This window comes from Rhinoraja longicauda, chromosome 11 (genome assembly GCF_053455715.1).
Source record: "Rhinoraja longicauda isolate Sanriku21f chromosome 11, sRhiLon1.1, whole genome shotgun sequence".
NCBI classification, from domain to species: Eukaryota; Metazoa; Chordata; class Chondrichthyes; order Rajiformes; family Arhynchobatidae; genus Rhinoraja; species Rhinoraja longicauda.
Window position 1 is genome coordinate 18,776,117 of NC_135963.1, and position 18,206 is coordinate 18,794,322.

Consider the following 18,206-nt stretch of genomic DNA (forward strand, 5'->3'; position numbering starts at 1 on the left):
CCAATCCAATAGAACTTTATTGTCATTCGGTACAAGTACCGAACGAAATTTCAGCAGTCACAAAACACAACAAAAAAAAGAAAGAAGAAAAAAAAAGAAAAAAGTACACAGGACACACGACCCCAAGACAAACATCCATCACAGTGAGTCCAAACACCCCCTCACTGTGATGGAAGGCAACAAAACTTCCACTCTCTTCCCCCCACGCCCACGGACAGGCAGCTCGATCCCTAACGAGGCGACCGACACGCACAGCCCCCGCAAGGGGATGGAAGGCCCCGCAGCCGAGCCGCACCGGGCACTGAAACGTCCCGTGGCCGAGCCGCGCCGGCGATGTTAAGTCCAGCGGCCGAGCCGCGCCGGGCGATGGAAGGCCCCGCGGCCGAGCCGACCTAGGGAGATGTCTGCGTGGAATTTGCACGTTCTCTCTGTGACAGCATGGATTTTCTCGGAGTGCTCCGGTTTCCTCCCACATCCCAAAGATGTGCAGGTTTTGTAGGTTAATTGGCAACTGGAAATTGACCCTAGTGTGTAATGGGATAACCAGTGTGAACGGGTGATCATTGGTTGGCGTGGGCCGAAAGGCCTGTTTCCATGCTGTATCGCTAAATCTAAAAACTAAAACAGTACCCTCATTATTACAGACCTCTCTATAATGGATATCCGTTATAGCGGAGGAGATCTGTGGTAACCAAGGCACCTGTTTGTGTTGGGAACAAAGTAGTGAGTTTGTTGATTCAGAGTGACATCTCGGTGTTTGAAGTGAATCTTGTCTTAGTCTGTGTTTCCCTTTCCTGTTTATTGTTTGTCTTGTTTAGTGTATGTTTATTTACTTTTTCCAATACTGTAAATATTTACCCCCCTTACTCGATTACAGTAGACAATCAGCAATAATGCACACCATTTCCCCCTCCCTGCCCCCTATAATCTGTTATAACAAGGATTATCTGTATATTGTTCTAAAATAACTAAAAGGAATATCTGTATCTGTTGCTGCTTTATTTATCTCTACCTTATCTATGTGTTACTAAAACTCTCATCTTGTATGTATGTATGTTGTTCCCGAAATACAGCCAAAATGGTACACGATAGCACAACAATTTTAGGCCCACCTTACTCACCATTCGCCTGCGGTGGGCAGTAGAAAGTTTCATTATTTTTTATAAGTAATTAACATTATAAACTTTAATAAATGCGCTCCCCCCCCCTGCGCAGCAGCGCTGGGAGGACCGGCGCCCGTCGCGGCGTGCCCCGCGCCTGATCTTCCTCCTGTGCAGCACGAACCTTCCTCCCGTGGTGCATCGCAGCGACAGAGAAAAGGTGAAATAAGATGAGCACCGACAGGACGAACGTGCGGCAGTGCCTTGCGGCCGCTCTCCTGCTACTGGCCACCGCGATGGCCACCCGGGGCCAGAGTGAGTGGCTCCTTCTCCCCTATCCTCTTCTCCCCTCGCCCGCCCCTGGCCCCGGGGGAAGACTCCCCGGTTGGCAACGGGTCCATGTCGGGGGAGTTGGGGGAGGGTTTGCCGGGCCCGCAGGAGAGGTTTGAACCCACCGGGTCCACGGGCCGTCTAGTCCCCTCTAAAAATGTTGTGATCTCTTGTCTTTGATTAACAAAGTAAATAAAGTACACATGGGCTGTGGAATCATCGCACTATTATTCGGTACAAATGTATTAAAAGCAATTTATCCTCTAATAATAAAACAGGGTTACAATTTGCATTAACATCTATTCGTAATCACATTTCAGTTTCTTTTGATTGTCACATTGCTGTGAAGAGCCCCTATTGCAAATTTGTTCTAAAACCTACCATAACATCATTAAGAGTGAAAGAGAAGAGAGCAAGAAATACATGAATAGTTGCCAAATTTAAAGTGAACAAAATTGAAATGCTAACGAACCGAGCAGTCATGCAGCTAGTCTAATTCAGTGTTATAGACCTTCTAACTGTTCAGCTGCTCCAGTTTCTAAGCAATACACTGAGAGAAGAATTACTTGTGGATGTAAACACTGCTCTAACTGGGTTTCCATGGGAACTCGGCTCCAGTTGGAAAAATAATAAACCTGTCTTGTAATATCCTGTGCCATTTGTGATACCAATATGTTCTTGACAATTGTTAGGTGATTGAAACAATGATTATAAAAATAATTGAACCAAAATTATTTATGATAGAGTTGTTGACTTCTGTGGGGATCTTATTGATGTTGTCATTTATGGAAACGTTTCCTTTTTGTTTTGCTGCAAAGAGGAAGATAATGATTTTCCTTCAAGTTGAAATTGCTGCTTAGCAAACATAATTTGTTATCTTGTCCATCTGTCACATTTTCGGAGCTGCAGTATGCTTACCGGAGAGCTTTGCAGCTATTTTGTTCTGGGAAGAACTTTTTTTCACAAATAAGATGTTTGCAAAAGATTTTAAAGGTGCAAATAATTTTGGAAGCCTTTCGAATGGGAGCAAGAGTGCAAAGAAGGAATTGTGAAAATGTTCTCTTAAAGTCACATTTTACAATGTTATTGTTGGCAAGGACAATATTTATCCTTTAGATAGCTATGGGCTTGAACCAATCCAGTCCTTCTGTTGAAAGTACTCCAACAGATCTCTGCGGTTTAGATCCAGAAATGATGAAGAATCAGCTGTATATTTCTGAGGATAGTGTGGAGCTTGAAGGGGAGCCAGCATGGTGTCTTCTACCCTTGTCCTCCTTGTTAAAAGAGTCCAAGGTTAAAATTGCTCTTTGACCAGGTTGGGAAGAGTAACTGCACTGCACTTTGTCGATGGCACACACTGCAGCCACTGTTCCACAGATGGCAGGGGAAATTAATTTTTAGGGTGGTGAATGGGATACCAATCAAGCAAGCTGCTTTGACCAAGATGATGCCCAGCTGTTTTAGTGTTGACAGTGCTGCATTAATTCTGGCGAGTGGAGAATATGTAATCACACTCCTAACTCGTGCCTTGTAGCTAATGGAAAGGCTTTTGTAGTATGAGGTAAGTCACTCATCACAGGGTAGTAGTCAGCCTCTGATGGCCTTCTATATCATTCATTCATGGATAAGAACACAAGATATAGAAGGCCATTCAGTCCCTTATTATCTATTTTGACTTCAGTGCACATAACATTTGGACCACAGACATGACAAACAATGGCTTTCTCAAACATGCAAGAGAATAAAGACTGAAAGACTGGAGCGACTAGGCTTGTGTGAAAGTGGTGGAGAGATAGATATGGATTTAATCTGCTTAATAACGAATCCAATGTCATCTATAAAACTATCTTTAATAACAAAGCTCCATCGTCATCGCCATCATTTGAAATGATTTTTTTAAAAACTTGGGAGATGTTACTGACATAGAATGAAACTAACGTTGAATCTAAAGCATATTTTATGAAGACTGATTGCTAGAATGTCTCACGATGGCTTTCAATTGTGACATTTCAATAATGTCTGAAATTATGTTGAATCAATAAACAATATCTTCTAATTTGCTGCCATTTATTTTTAGCATTTGGAATGTTTTACATCAGAATAAATCTCATCTGATGGTAGCTGTCTTTTCATTGCTTTGGAGGTCCTGTAGGTATAACCTTGATAAGTAATGGCATACATTATATCATTCTCGTGCAGTGCATCATTGGTGAAGGGAATGTTCCTAATGACTGATGGGATGACAATTAAATGGGCTACTTTGGCCTGGGTGAGCTTTTTGGGAGTTGTTAGAATTGCTTCCATTCAGAGCCTTCCAACATGTATCTGACTTATGCAGATGGCAGAAAGACTATGATTGCCAGAAGATGAGTCAGTTCCCCCAGGATACCCAGTCTCTCCTACTCTTATAGGCAGCAGTATTTATGTGGCAGGTCCAGTTAAGTTCCTGGTCAATGGTGACCTCTCCCCAATGTGTAGTGATACGTGCTGAATTGTATACAAAAATGAATTCCACTGTACCTCAGTACATGTGACAAATAAAGTATCGTACCATACTCACCCCAGGGAACTGATTTTGATGTCACCCTCATGTTAACGGAATTAAATGTCAAGGGTGGGTGGTTATTCTTTCTCTTGTTGGATATCGGCAGAGTGTAGCACATCTGTGAGACGTGTGACTTGCTGCCCATGCAGCAGTGCCCAAGAGGCCCCACTAGTACATAGGACGGTGAAGAAGGTGTTTGGCACACTGGCCTTCATTGAGTACAAGACTTAGGATGTCATGTTTCAAGCTGTACAATCCACTGATCAGACCACATTTGGAGTACATGGACAGTTCTGATTGCATTAATGGTATTTCTGTCGTAATTGTGTTCATATCTATAGCTTCCTCTGGCAACGTATTCAAGGTATGGACATCCCTCTGAGTGAAAAGGGGCTCCTGAGATTCCTCTCAATTCTTCCCCCTTTCACCTTCAGCTGACACCTTCTTTACAGTTCAGAAATGGAAACTGAATATTTTGTAACATTTCTGTGTGAAAGGATATCTGTGCATATTGACAAACTCACAGAGACGCCCTCTTCTAATGTCCAAAAAACTTCATTGTCTGCAAGAAAAGATCTTCATTTGTCTGCAGAAAAATAAATCATGTTTAAATATGTTCACAAATGCAGAAGTCTTGAAAGACGTTGGTCATCTTACATTTTATTCATGATTTCAGCCAAACTTCTGATTCAAATCTAACAAGCTGTGATCTAAGAGGAGGTCAACTTGGTGGCTTGTCGTTCACAGGTGGTTTTCTCACTGGAGAGAGAAGCAGGATACAGTATAAAATTTGGAGGTGCCATAAATGTAGAAGAAAGTCTTATTTCTAGGTCATATCTGGAGAAATTATAAGATGGAGCCCAAGAAGAATATAGAGATAGGAGTAGGATTTGTTCCCATAGTGTGCTTCACCATTCAAAAAGATCATGGTTGATCTCAGAACTCAGTCTGAAGAAGGGTCTCGACCCAAAACTTCACACATTCCTTCTATCCAGAGATGTTGCTTGTCCCGTTGAGTTGCTCCAGTGTTTTGTGTCTATCTTCAGTGTAAACCAACATCTGCAGTTCCTGACTACACATGGTTAATCTGGCGCTGACCACAACTTCATTTCCTGTCCCGTCCCTTAACCCTTAATTTTTTTCTCATGGTCGAAAGCCATCCTCACCTTGATTATTATATTTAAAGCTGACAACAGTCTTCAACACTGCAATGATCTTTAAAGTGTGTTTCGTATGTCACCCATTCTCTATTGACTTAAAGGGGTCAAATGCTTATATTAATGCCATGAAATCTGACAGTAGAGTTTGCACTTTGTTTTCATTTAATTACTCTTTGCTTCACAATAATTTCTCAGACAATATGGTCTTAGGATGCACCAATACATCAAACTTTTTGTCCATTCAAATCAATTATGAAATTGGTATTTGCTCAAGATTAATGATTAAATATAAAGTTATTTCGGTTTTAATGTAGAGAGTTTATTTATCAGTGGATGAACCAAATGCATGATTCAAATTGAATCATTTTAAATGATCTCTTGCAATGTGTAGATAGTGCTAAGACAATTTCAATTGGACCTCACAGAGAGGTCTAAATTATAACAATGTCCTCAGTTTGTAGGTTAATTGGCTTCGGTAAAATGAAATTGTGAATTGTCCCTTGTGTGTAGGATAGTGCGAGTGTACAGGGTGATCACTGGTCGGTGCGGACTCAATGGGCTGAAAGGCCTGTTTCCACGCTGTATCTCCACAGTCTCAAGTCTAAACCAGACGTGACTGATACTACTTAGATTTGATTTTTTAAATTAGCCCTTTTCATTCTATTCTTTGAATTTCCACTTCTCCATTCAAAAGTTTAATTATTTTATCAATAAAGTACAATGATGGATGCTGCGGTATCCTCCCACATTCCAAAGACGTGCGGGTTTTCAGATCTTATCGAGTCCACATCACAATTTTAGATATTGTTCAGCCAGCGTTGAACACACTTCCCGGCATCTTCATTGTCGGCAGCGATTTTAGATTAATTGGCCTGTGTAAAAAAAAAATGGCCCTAGTGTGTAGGATGGAACTAGTATAGCGGTGATCGCTGGTCAGCGTGGATTCATCTCTCTTTCTGTCTCTCCATCTCTTTCTGTCTCTCCGTCTCTTTCTGTCTTTCCGTCTCTTTCTGTCTCTCCATCTCCGCCTCTCCCTCTCCGCCTCTCCCTCTCCGCCTCTCCCTCTCCGCCTCTCCCTCTCCTCCTCTCCCTCTCCGCCTCTCCCTCTCCTCCTCTCCCATTCTGTCTCCCTGTGAGGTCCTTCTCTCTTTCCCCAAAGGTGAAGTTGCTAACAGCTCGGTCGAAGCATGTACTTACATACTAAGCTTATATTTCTACCCTAATCTAAGAACAACAGATAACTATGTTTTAAAAAATTATCTATCCTACTTCGTTCCCAAAAAGTGAGTTATTTGTCGTACAAGGTGCCAAGCTAGTCTCTGATATCTCTGGGAAGGAAAAATCTTATCTAGTGACCTCGCAAGTGGTCTCATGATTTACTGGTCCCTTCAGGTTAGCCTAAGCATTTGCGTAAGACATCTGCTAGTTTGAAGTGTGACGCTGCTAATTTAGTTGACAATTTGTTGTCTCTAGGAAGGCAAAATCTTATCTTTTGGTGACCTCTCAGGTGACCTCGTGATTTACTGGTCCCTTCAGGTTAGCCGAAGCATCTGTTTAAAACATTTTTTTGTTTTACAAAGCAGGGTTTGAAGTGTGGTGCTGCTAATTTAGCTGACAACTCTATTTTAGCTAGCATAGTCTGTTTAAACCTTGCAATACAATGGGCTAGAGTTATATCGGCCCAACTTGCCAATGCCGACCAATATGCCCCATCTACACTAATCCCACCTGTCTGCGTTTGGCCCATATCCCTCTAAACCTATCCTATCCATGTACCCGTCTAAATGTTTCTTGAACGTTGTGATAGTACCTGCCTCAATTACCTTCTCTGGCAGCTACTTCCATACACCCACCACCCCTTGCGTAAAAAAAGGTACCCCTCGGTAACTCAATGCTTAGTTTCAGATACAAGAATTACTCGGTGAGAAGGGATAAATATTTCTTATGTTCTTGATGGCACGGTTAATCACCTTAGACAACAGTGTAGATCAGGATGGATGAACCTACCAAGTATACATCTTATTCTATCAGCATGTTGTGACTGTACAGTCAGCACAGGGGCGGCCCGGTGGCGCAGCGGTAGATTTGCTGCCTTACAGCGCTTGCAGTGCCAGAGACCCGGGTTCGATCCCGACCACAGATGCTGTCTGTACGGAGTTTGTACTTTATCCCTGTGACTGCGTGTGTTTTCTCCGAGATCTTCGGTTTCCTCCCACATTCCAAAGACGTACAGGTATGTAGGTAAATTGGCTTGGTATAAATGCAAATTGCCCCTAGTGTGTGTTAATGTGGGGGGATTGCTGGTCTGTGCGGACTCGGTGGGCTGAAGGGCCTGTTTTCGCATTGTATAGTATCTCTAAAACTAAAAAAAAACTAAAACTCTGAAAATGACAACAAACGTGGACCCATTATAACCGCAGTGGTATCTCTCCATCCTCCTGCCAAGAATATAACATATCATGATTGTACCTCACTATTAATCTGAAGAAGCTACAAGACAGTTTTGTTTAGAGATACAGCAAGGAAACAGGCCCTTCAGCCCACTGAGTCCATGTTGATCTTTGAACGCTCATTCAAGCTAGTTCGATGTTAACCCTCTTTCTCAACCATTCCTTACACACCAGGGGCAATTTAGAGAGGCAAATTAACTAACAAACCTGCATGACTTTCAGATGTGGGAGGAAACCGGAGCACCTGGAGGAAATCCACATGGTCGCACGGAGAACGTGCAAACCACACAGACAGCACCGGACGTTAGGATCGAACCTGGGTCTCTGGCGCAGTGAGGCAGCAGGTCTACCAGCCTCTGCACTGTGTCATCCACAATGAAGGCACTTTTCTTTTCAAGGAATTCTTCCCACAGCATGGTTATCATCTGGAACCATGCACAGTGTGTTTCTGTGTCCAAACAGTGCAGGAACACATTATTATAGTCATGGGCTCATGCAGCACAGAAAGAGATCCTTCATCCCACTGGGTCCATTCCAACCATCAAGTCTATTTATAGTAATCCTTACTAATCCCATTTACTAGCACTTCGATGCTTTGACATTTCAAGTGCTCTTCTAGATACTTGTTAAATGTTGTGAGAATACATAATCAGCTGCTTCATGGTTTGATGGCAGTAAAAATGCCCCAAAAATGCCCAAGTGCATCTCAAAATTAAATGAGAAACAAATGATAAAATAAAATTGAGGAAATTAAGGCAATAGCCAGAGGTTCTATTGGCAAATCACATTAAAAAAGTCAGGGTAATATTTCAGCTCGCAACACTTCCCTGACAATGGGATCGACTAAAATGTTAATTTACTTTTTGCACTTTAAATCGTGATGAACTTGCTGCCTATTTCCAGAACTTTCTGCTTTTATTATCCATTCAACATGAGAGAGCCTTTTGAGAACCATTAATCATGTTTTGATCAATTGTTTCTTTATACAAGTATTTCTTAAAGTTCAAAACCATTCACCTACTTAAATGACTCATTCTCCATTGCATTGAAGACTTATTTTCTCTTTGTGTATCCGCGTTTTCATTGCCATATAAATGCTTCAATTATTTCAGATATTGTTTGGCAGTGTCTATTGTTCAAAAGAATGAAAAGATCAATTTAGCAACCTCCTACATGGTGCAGACACTCAGTTACCTTGTTAATCTCTGAAAGCTACTGCCAAAAGGAAAGGCAAAGTATTTAGAAACAATACACCTCTTATTACACAATAGATGAATATATGTCATCTTCCATTCATTTCACCTAAGTACCATCTATATCTCTCGATCCCCTTTCCCCTGACTGAAGAAGGGTCTCGACCCAAAACTTCACCGATTCCTATTAGATATACTGGTCGGGTACGTGAGGCAAATTGCAAATTGGAGGAACAGCATCTCATATTTCGCTTGGGTAGCTTACAACCCAGCGGCATGATTATTGATTTCTCTAACTTCAAGTAACCCTTGCATCCCCTCTCTCTCCGTCCCACTCCCACCCTAGTCGTCGTACTCGTTTTACTGTCATCCTGTTTAGTTCCGCTGCCTGTTTACTCATTGTCACCTATCCCACATTCAACAAGGTGCCCCACGTTTCCTTGATTATTGGTGCTTTTTTGCATATCTTCCATTCGTTTCACCTAAGTACCATTAATATCTCTCGTTCCCCTTTCCCCTGACTCTCAGTCTGAAGAAGGGTTTCAACCCGAAACGTCACCTATTCCTTTTCTGACCCTCTGAGTTACTCCAGCCTTTTTTTTTGTCTGTCTTCAGAATCACTTAGACAGCTCTTGGTCTTAAATTTAACCCATGGAAATGCAACCCTGCTAGTTTTCCTTTAAAACAGGTACAGATCCAACTTGGAATTATATTGCCATTCCTTTATTGGCACCATGTCAAAGTCCTGAAAATCCATACATACACTAATTTTGGAGTGCCTTCACAACTGGGGTAGTAGTGGCTCATCATTAACATCTTAAAGCCAATTAGGTCAGGGAGTAACTGTTGAACTTGCAATAACTCTGCGCCAACCCCTGCATGAATGAAAACAAAAATCCAGTCTAGAAAGACTAAAGTTGAAACATGAACTGAAAATGCTGGGAGTACTCAGGAGATCAGTCAATATATAGAGAAACATGGAACTGCAGCTGCTGGTTTACCAAGGAAAGACATAAAATGCTGGAGTAACTCAGCGCGTCAGGCAGTATTCCTGAAGAACACAGGTAGGTGACATTTCGGGTCCCAACCCAAAACATCACCTATCGATATTCTCCAGAGATACTGCCCGACCTGCTCATTTACTCCAGCATTTTGTGTCAATCAGTCAATTTCCATTGGAGAACTCACAAAGAAGCATTTCACATGTCGATCCTCCATCAGGACTGGAAAATGTTACAGACGAATGGCATTTAAAAGAAGAGAAGGCAACAGAACTATCCTACCAATAACTAGACAGCAGTCCTGAGCTACTATCTACCCCATTGAAGAACCTTGGACTATCTTTGATCGAACATTACTGGACTTTACCTTGCACTAAACATTATTCATGTTGTTCCCTTTATCATGTATCTGTACACGGGAATGCTCAATTGTAATTGTGTATTGTCTTTCCGATGACTGGTTGGCATGTAACAAAATCTTTTCACTGTATCTTGGTACATGTGACAATAAAGTAAAGTAAAATAAATTAAACTAAACTAAACTATTGTCTGGGTCTTTTGTGCAGGTGTGTATTGAGGCATTTGAAGGGAAGTTGGTCTGCTGGACAGAGAAAACAAGGGGTATGGTCTCAATCATATAATCAAAGAAGCCCCAATGAGCTCCAAATGTGGGAATGCCAGGAGAGTGGAAGAGCAAGCAGAATCCTGACATTATTTGCAAATTTGGAACTAAAAATAGAGCAAGAGTTGGTAAGAAGTTGTCGTACTGTTACCAAATACACAGAGCAAAGATAAGGTTATTTCAGGGTCATTAAGTAATGATGGTAGACACTAAGAATATTACTGAGGACAAGAGAAACATGGGTACAAATAAAGGAATGAATAATGGTTCAAAAGTCTCACAGCCATTGGAGATAGTTGGGATAATATTCCCATTAGCACATTTAGCACAAGAATGTGCTGCACAGGAGCATTAATGACATGAATGTGTAAGGCAGTTTTTCCTTGTGTCATTGGAACATGCATTTCATTCTAAAACCCTCCTCACCTGCATCAACTTATTATCCACCAGGCTTTGTCCTGCCTCTCAGTTCATGATCTTAAGTAGTTTTGTGTTTTTCTTTTAAATGGTTCTTTTTACAAACTTAACATTTAAAAATGTTTTCATTAGCTTTTGACTATTTCTGATTGTCAATTTTAACAGCTGGCAAAACTAGATTTAGTTAGTTTAGTTCATTGTCAAGTATAACAATGTACAGTGAAAAGGTACAGTGATACATGACAGCCAATTATTTTCCGCATGTGTGGATGTGAATTGTTTTGGTCACCATGTAATCTATTAGGAAAAAGACCCTTTTAGCATCCCAAAGACGTACCGGTTTGTAGACTAATTGGCTTTGGTAAGATTGTAAATTGTCCCAAGTGTGTAAGATAGTGCTAATGTATGGGGTGATCGCCGGTCAGCACAGACTCGATAGGCCGAAGGGACTGTTTCCACACTCTCATTCTTACTTTAAACAAAAACAGAAATACTGCAAAAAAAAACCTCAGTAAACCCTTCATCATGCATTTCCTGTGAAAGTCCCATAACATAGCCAAACTTTATAAAAAAAGGAAAGCTCAGTGTGTACATAACCTGTCTCACAACAGCTGGGTGTCCCAAAGCACTTTGCTGACAATTAAACACTTTTGCAATATGGTCACTGTTGTAAGGTTACAACATAGGAAACAGGTAAGGGATGGGATGATGGTACCAAGTGGGGGAAGGGAAGGGGCGAGGAAAAGTGAACCAAGGAAGAAGAAGCCAGGTGGATTAATGTGGATGAAGGACAGGTGGAACCAGGTGGGAAGGATGACGAGTCTGGGTAACAAGGTAGGAGGGGGGAGGGATGGAAAAGGTGAAAATTGGATAATTCATTGTTCATACTGTTGCATTGTACTGTTGCCTTGTTTCTCTAACTGCTGATGTTAACTTGTTACCTAGACAACTTTAGTTTTCAGACAGGCAGCATCTGTGTAGAGAATGGATTGGGACGTTTCGGTTTGTAATCCTTCTTCAGAAGAAGGAAGTCTGAAGAAGGGTCCTGACCCAAAGTGTCATCTATCCACTCCTGCCATCTGATGTTGCCTAACCCATTGAGTTACTCCAGTACTTTGTGATTCACTCAAGATTCCAGCATCTGCAGATCCTTGTGTCTCTTCTTTAAGTTTTTTTCTCCTCTCCACCCTTCACCCAATCTCATTAAGTAACTTAAAACATATTTGTTTTCCACACTTCTAGCTTTCTTTTTCCCCACCCCTGCTGCAATCAGTCTGAAGAAGGGTCCCAATCCAAAATGTCACCTATCCATGTTCGCCTGAGATGCTGCCTGACCTGCTGAGTTACTCCATCATTTTGTGGGGTGTTTCCTTGATTTCTCAGTTTTCCTGGTGGCGTCTTCACCCAAAATGAATATTGCTTCTTTTCCACTGATGCTGCCTGACCACCCGAGTATTTCCAGCTTTTTTGTTCATTTAAAAAAATTAATAATTAATATATATTTTTTCAAATTCAGATTCCATTTTAAAGCAAGAGAAATATCCATTAACACGGAACTGGAGATAGGCACAAAAAGTTGGAGTAATGCAGCATCTCTGGAGAAAAGGAATAGGTGATGTTTCGGGTCGAGAGCCTTCTTCAGACTGAGAGTCGGGGAGAAGGAACCAAGAGAGATGAAATGGTACAAATTCATGAAAGATATGCAAAATGACAGATCAAAACCAGCAACCATGATTAAAGAAAGTCGAGTCCACAATGGTCTATTGTTGGCTGTGGGGAAGGTGATAACGAGTAATATAAACAGTGAAACTCAGCAGGACGACTGTGAAACTAGTAGGGCGACTAGTCTGAAGGAATTATTGCCTTGGGGAAAAAACAAGATTGAGGCAAACGCAAAGAGAGAAATTGACAGCTCCCCTTCACATTTGGAGCAATGCTTTATATTTAACAATGAGCTACCTCACAGCAGCTCAAAGTTTCCAACTGCCTGCTAACTTGGATTCAGATTTTAAGGTGGTGAGATATGGAAGAGTGTGCAGTGTCTGCATAATCCTCAATCATCATCAGTCATAGAGCCAATATGCAACGACCCCGAAACCCCCGCTCTCCACGCCGATCCCACGTGTTCTCGCCGACGGCGTCTATAAAGGGACAGGAGGTGTGGGAATCAAAGGCAAGTCAGACCCAAGGTGGCTCAGAAAGCCGGGCACCCAATGCTGATCACAGCCCCGCTGCACTCTGCAAGGATCAGTGAGCCAGCCAGAGCCCTCGTTACTGGCACCGGTAGATCAGACAGAGTCCCTGCTACTGACAAATACTATCCCAACAGATCCCGGTACGGATAGGAAGATCAGAGACAAATGTATCTGTAAGATCAGTGGGGGTCGAGGGATTGGACAGGATTCAGGTCGCTGGAGAGAGACCGGTCACTGGGACAGAGAAGGTGATCAATCACCGGTACCGACAGTGGGAGCAGTCCCTGGGACAGAGAAGGTGATCAATCACTGGGACCGACAAGGTGATCATTCACTGGGACCGACAAGGTGATCAGTCCCTGGGACCGGCAGTGGGAGCAGTCCCTAGGACAGAGAAGGTGATCAATCCCTGGGACAGAGAAGGTGAGCAATCCCTGGGACCGGGACAAGGTGATCATTCACCGGGACCGACAGTGGGATCAGTCTTCGGTAGCGACAGAGTTATCAGGGTTGCCGGTACCGACAGAGGAATGTCCTGGTGAGACAAGGAGGCCAGGGTTCCCGGTACCGACAGCAGCATCAGTTCACGGCACCGACAGTTATCTGGGTTCCCAGTTCCGACAGAGGAACAAGTCCCAGGGCCGACAGAGAGATCAGAGCCCCAGGTATCCCGACAGAGGGAGACCACCCCCTGTACCGGCAGCTCCTGGTGAGGGCAGGGAGACCAGGGTCCCCTGTATCCCGACAGAGGGAGTATCCCGACAGAGGTGGATTTGAGCTCCCGATATCCCGACAGAGTTTGATCAGAGCCCCTGGTATCCCGACAGAGGGGGTATCCCGACAGGGGGGGGGGGGGGGGTCAGGGTCCCCAGTATCCCGACAGTGGGACCACCCCCTGTACCGGCAGCTCCCGGTGAGGGCAGGGAGACCAGGTTCCCAGGTATCCCGACAGAGGGAGATCAGGGTACCAGGTATCCCAGGACCGGATTGGAGAGACGGGACGGGACGGGACGGGACGAGGGGGGAGAGAGAGTTCAGTCCGGGGAACCACCATCAGCTCCCGGTCCGGGCAGCACCAGAGAGCCGGTACCTGAGCGATGGAGCGGGTCACAGTCCGGGACCCAGACACACAGGTGAACACACAGGTGAACACACAGGTGAACGTGTCCCTGGTGGAGCCGCCGCCTCTGCTGACCGACGCCTGGCTGGTGCCTCTCTTCCTCGCCCTCATCCTCATCCTGGGGCTGCTCGGCAACGCGCTTGTCATCCATGTCATCACCAAACACCGGCAGATGAGGACCGCCACACACTTCTACATCGGTGAGAGACCGCGGGGTCAGAAGACTGGTTGGGTGGAGGGATGGGATGGGAGGAGAGGAAGAGGGGGAGAGGTGGGGGAGTGAAGATGTGGAAGGGGAGGAGAGTGGTGGGGAGAGAGGGTCAGGGAGAGGGTTGGGGGTGATGGTGAGGGAGAGGAAGAGGGGATGGGGGCAATGCAAAGGAGGAGAGGGTGTGTGTGTGGGGGGGGGGGGGGGTCCAGGAGAGGAGGAAACATAGACAATATGTGCTAGGGTAGACCATTCAGCCCTTCGAGCCAGCACCGCCATTCAATGTGATCATGGCTGATCATCCAAAATCAGTATCTCGTTCCTGCTTTTTCCCCATATCCCTTGATTCAGTTGGTTGGAGAGAGTTGGTGTGACAGGGGGTGGGGGGAGAGTCAGGGAGAGGAGAAAGGAAGTGAGGACGATGGCCAAGAGAGGAGGGGAGGAGAGTGTCAGAGAGAGAGGTGACAAAAAGGCTGGGGGGAGGGTCAGAGAGTGCAGCAGAGGGTGGGGAGAGGGTCAGAGAGTGTAGGAGAGGGTGGGGAAAGTCAGAGAGAGAGGTGGAAAGGCTGGAGAGCGGGTCAGAGAGTGTGGGAGAGGATGGGGAGAGGATGGGGAGAGGATCGGAGAGAAAGAGAGAGAGAGAGAGAGAGAGGGGAGGGTGGGGAGAATGTCAGAGAGAGAGAGGAGAGGGTGGACAGGTGGAGAGTAAAAGAGGGTTGGACAGGGTCAGGGAGAGGAGGAGTGGATGTGGCAGATGTGCAGAGAAATGAGATGGTCAAGAAGGATAGGATGTGTGGAATGGTCGTAGGAGAGAGTGCGGGGGACAGTCAGGGATGGTGTGATAGAACAGAATGGGAAATGGTCAATATTGAGGAGGGGAGCATGGCTGGGGGGAGAGAAGAGACATGGTGAGACACGAGGGGAAAGTGGTCAGGGAAGAAGAGGAAGGAGTAAGGTGAGGATAATGGCCACGGGAGAGAGGTTAATGTTCGGTTTGGTGAAATGGATGGTGAAAGGTGGGAAATGGGGTAAGGATAATGGTCAGGGAGGGAGGAAGAGAGGCGGAGGAGAGAATGTTTGTGGAGGAGGAGAAATTGCCGGTGAAGTAGAGAGATGATTGATGGTATGAGAAAAATGAGAGTGGGAGATAAATTGAATGAGATAGTTCTGAGTTTCTACAGGCTTCTTTAAAAGACAAGATGCATTCTTGGATCCACAGCCACAGCAATGATGAGATAAACAGTGAGCATGGTTGTGTTTACGATCCATCGTAAGATATAACCGCACATAAATTCAAACACGGTACCTTATTGGATTGATAAAGGCAGCAGATTCCATGGGTTTGATTGCCTAAACTGGTGACAAACCCTGAGTCAGAACATTAAATTGTGCCGAGCCTTTTAATTTATTAGCTTTTAAGAACTAATCATGCAGTGTATCAAAGTGGAGTATATTTTTTGCTGTGTTGATTAGTAATTGCACGTGGGAATTTTCAGGCAACTACAGTTCTGAAACGGTCAGGGATATGGCACTGCATGAAATCCGTTCATCTTTATGTAGCTGCAAAAGGACAAATAACCTAATTCCAATTGCTCTGCTTTTTTATTTGTGTAAGAACCTCTGAGCTGAAAAGCAACACGAGGTGCATAAAGGTGCATTTTCGATTCCCCTACTTGTAAAGCTGGCATGGTAATTCCTGGCAATTTACTTATGTAGATAATGGGCTCTGAAGGGTCTGATTCTTTGAGAACTGCAGTAACAAGGGAGAACCACCCCAATGATTCCATGTGCTGCAATGGTTCCGTGTGCTGCATTTGGTTCTACCTGCGGTGCGTTACATTCCCACAATAAGTTGGACGGTTAAGCATACATTATTTTACAAAGAACCAGCAGCTTACAAGGAGATTATTTTCCCTCTGACAACATTTGTCCTCATGCTTACGTCCCGTGCACGTCACACCATCACCACGTTGACATTGGTGTTGGTTTATTATTCTCATGTGTAACGAGAAACAGTGGAAAACCTTATTTTGTCCTTCCAGGCAGATTATAAGTGCATCAGGAAGTGCAATAGAGCAACCAAAGAGTGTGCAGCATATAGTCTGGTTTAGTTTAGTTTATTATTGTCACGTGTTTTTTGTTGCATGCTATCTAGTCAGCGGCAAGCCTCTACATGATTACATTCAAGCCGTCCGCAGTGTACAGATAAAGGAAATAATATTTAGTGGAAGATAAAGTCCAGAAAAAAATGATGAAAAATGGTCCGAGGGTCTCTTATGAGGTAGATAGTAGGTCAGGACCACTGTCTGGTTGGTGATCGGATGGTTTTGTTGCCTGATTAAAGTTGCCTGATTACGGCCTGCTGCAGAGAAAGTGTAGATATAATAAAGAGCAATGGTCACAACGAGGTAGATTGGAAGTTTGAGGATACATCCATAGTTTATGAGAGGCCTTTTCAAGAGTCTCTAAGCAGCAGGAATGAAGATGTTCTTGAATCTGGTGGTAGATGCTATCATGTTTTTGCATATTCCACCCAATGTGAGAGAGAAGAAGAGAGAAAGACTGTAATATTAGCAGTCCAGGATAATGTTGGCTGCTTTCCTGAGGCAGCTTCTTGATGTCCTTGAAAGCAGAACAAAGGTCGTACCTGGATTCCCTATTCCTCATGGTTAATCCATGGTTTCCAGTTAAGAAAGACTTGGGTTGATTACTTTGACATGCAGTCCTCTGCATACTAACTGCTAAAGCCTGTGACAGCGATGGCATACTCATTTTTAGATCGGCCTCAGAGTCCCTGAATATGGACCAGTTTACTGACTCAACGTAGTCACGTAGGATCTCATCTGTTTCCTCCCACCACCGATACGACTTTCTGAACCAGATCATCTCACTTCTGTTTCTGCCTGTAAGCAGGGAGTAGCAGTGCAATTATATGGTTAGATTTTCCAAAATGTGGTTGGGAAATGGAGCGGCAGGCAACTTTCATGGTTGTGTTGCAGTGGATTAGTTTAGTTTAGTTTAAGTTTAGAGATACAGTGCGGAAACAGACCTTTAGGCCCACCGAGTCCACACCGACCAGCAATACCCGCACATTAACACTATCCTGCACATACTCGGGACAATTTACATATACACCAAGCCAATTAACCTACATACCTGTATGTCTTTAGGGTGTGGGAGGAAACTGAAGATCTCTGAGAAAACCCACGGGGAGAACGTACAAACTCCTTACAGACAGTACCCGTAGTCGAGATCGAACCCGGGTCTCCGGCGCTGCAAGTGCTGTAAGGCAGCAACTCTACCGCTGCGCCACCGTGGCCGCCCACAATGTTGAGGGTGTTGATTGATAATATTTTGGTGGCGTGCTCTGGTTGGTCCCCAGCTATTTTGTTCTCTATCTCATGCTTATCTAGCTTCCATTGAATGCATGTGTGATTTTCAACTCGACTGGGGTTTCTAGTAATAAGTGCCAAATTTCAACCACACTATGAGTGTCTACGTTTCTCTTGACTTTTTTTTGTGAAATACATTAATGACTTCCTTATATTTTTCACTCCTGATTCTGATGAAGTGGAAACAACTTTTTTTATGTGGACCCTTTTAAAAATGCTTTTGTCATAATCTGAGAGATCACACTTAGTTCACCCCCACGTACTTAGTTTGCACCAGGAATAGAGCCCCACCCCGTTGGATCTTACTTGAGAAACATAGAAAAATAGAAAATAGGTGCAGGAGTAGGCCATTCGGCCCTTCGAGCCTGCACCGCCATTCAATATGATCATGGCTGATCATCCAGCTCAGTAACCTGTACCTGCCTTCTCTCCATACCCCCTGATCCCTTTAGCCACAAGGGCCACATCTAACT

At 44.0% G+C, this 18,206-nt stretch overlaps 1 protein-coding gene across 3 annotated transcripts in view; it reads left to right on the forward strand.

Moving 5' to 3' along the window:
* The first annotated feature begins 13,034 nt into the window (after positions 1–13,034).
* Positions 13,035–18,206, forward strand: part of kiss1ra (KISS1 receptor a) — a 29,735-nt gene continuing 24,563 nt past the window's right edge. For all 3 annotated transcript variants that reach the window (XM_078408407.1, XM_078408409.1, XM_078408408.1), the window contains exon 1: positions 13,035–14,333. In XM_078408407.1, the coding sequence (XP_078264533.1) occupies positions 14,111–14,333 (223 nt within the window). In that variant the 5' untranslated portion in view covers positions 13,035–14,110. The remainder of the gene's footprint in view (positions 14,334–18,206) is intronic.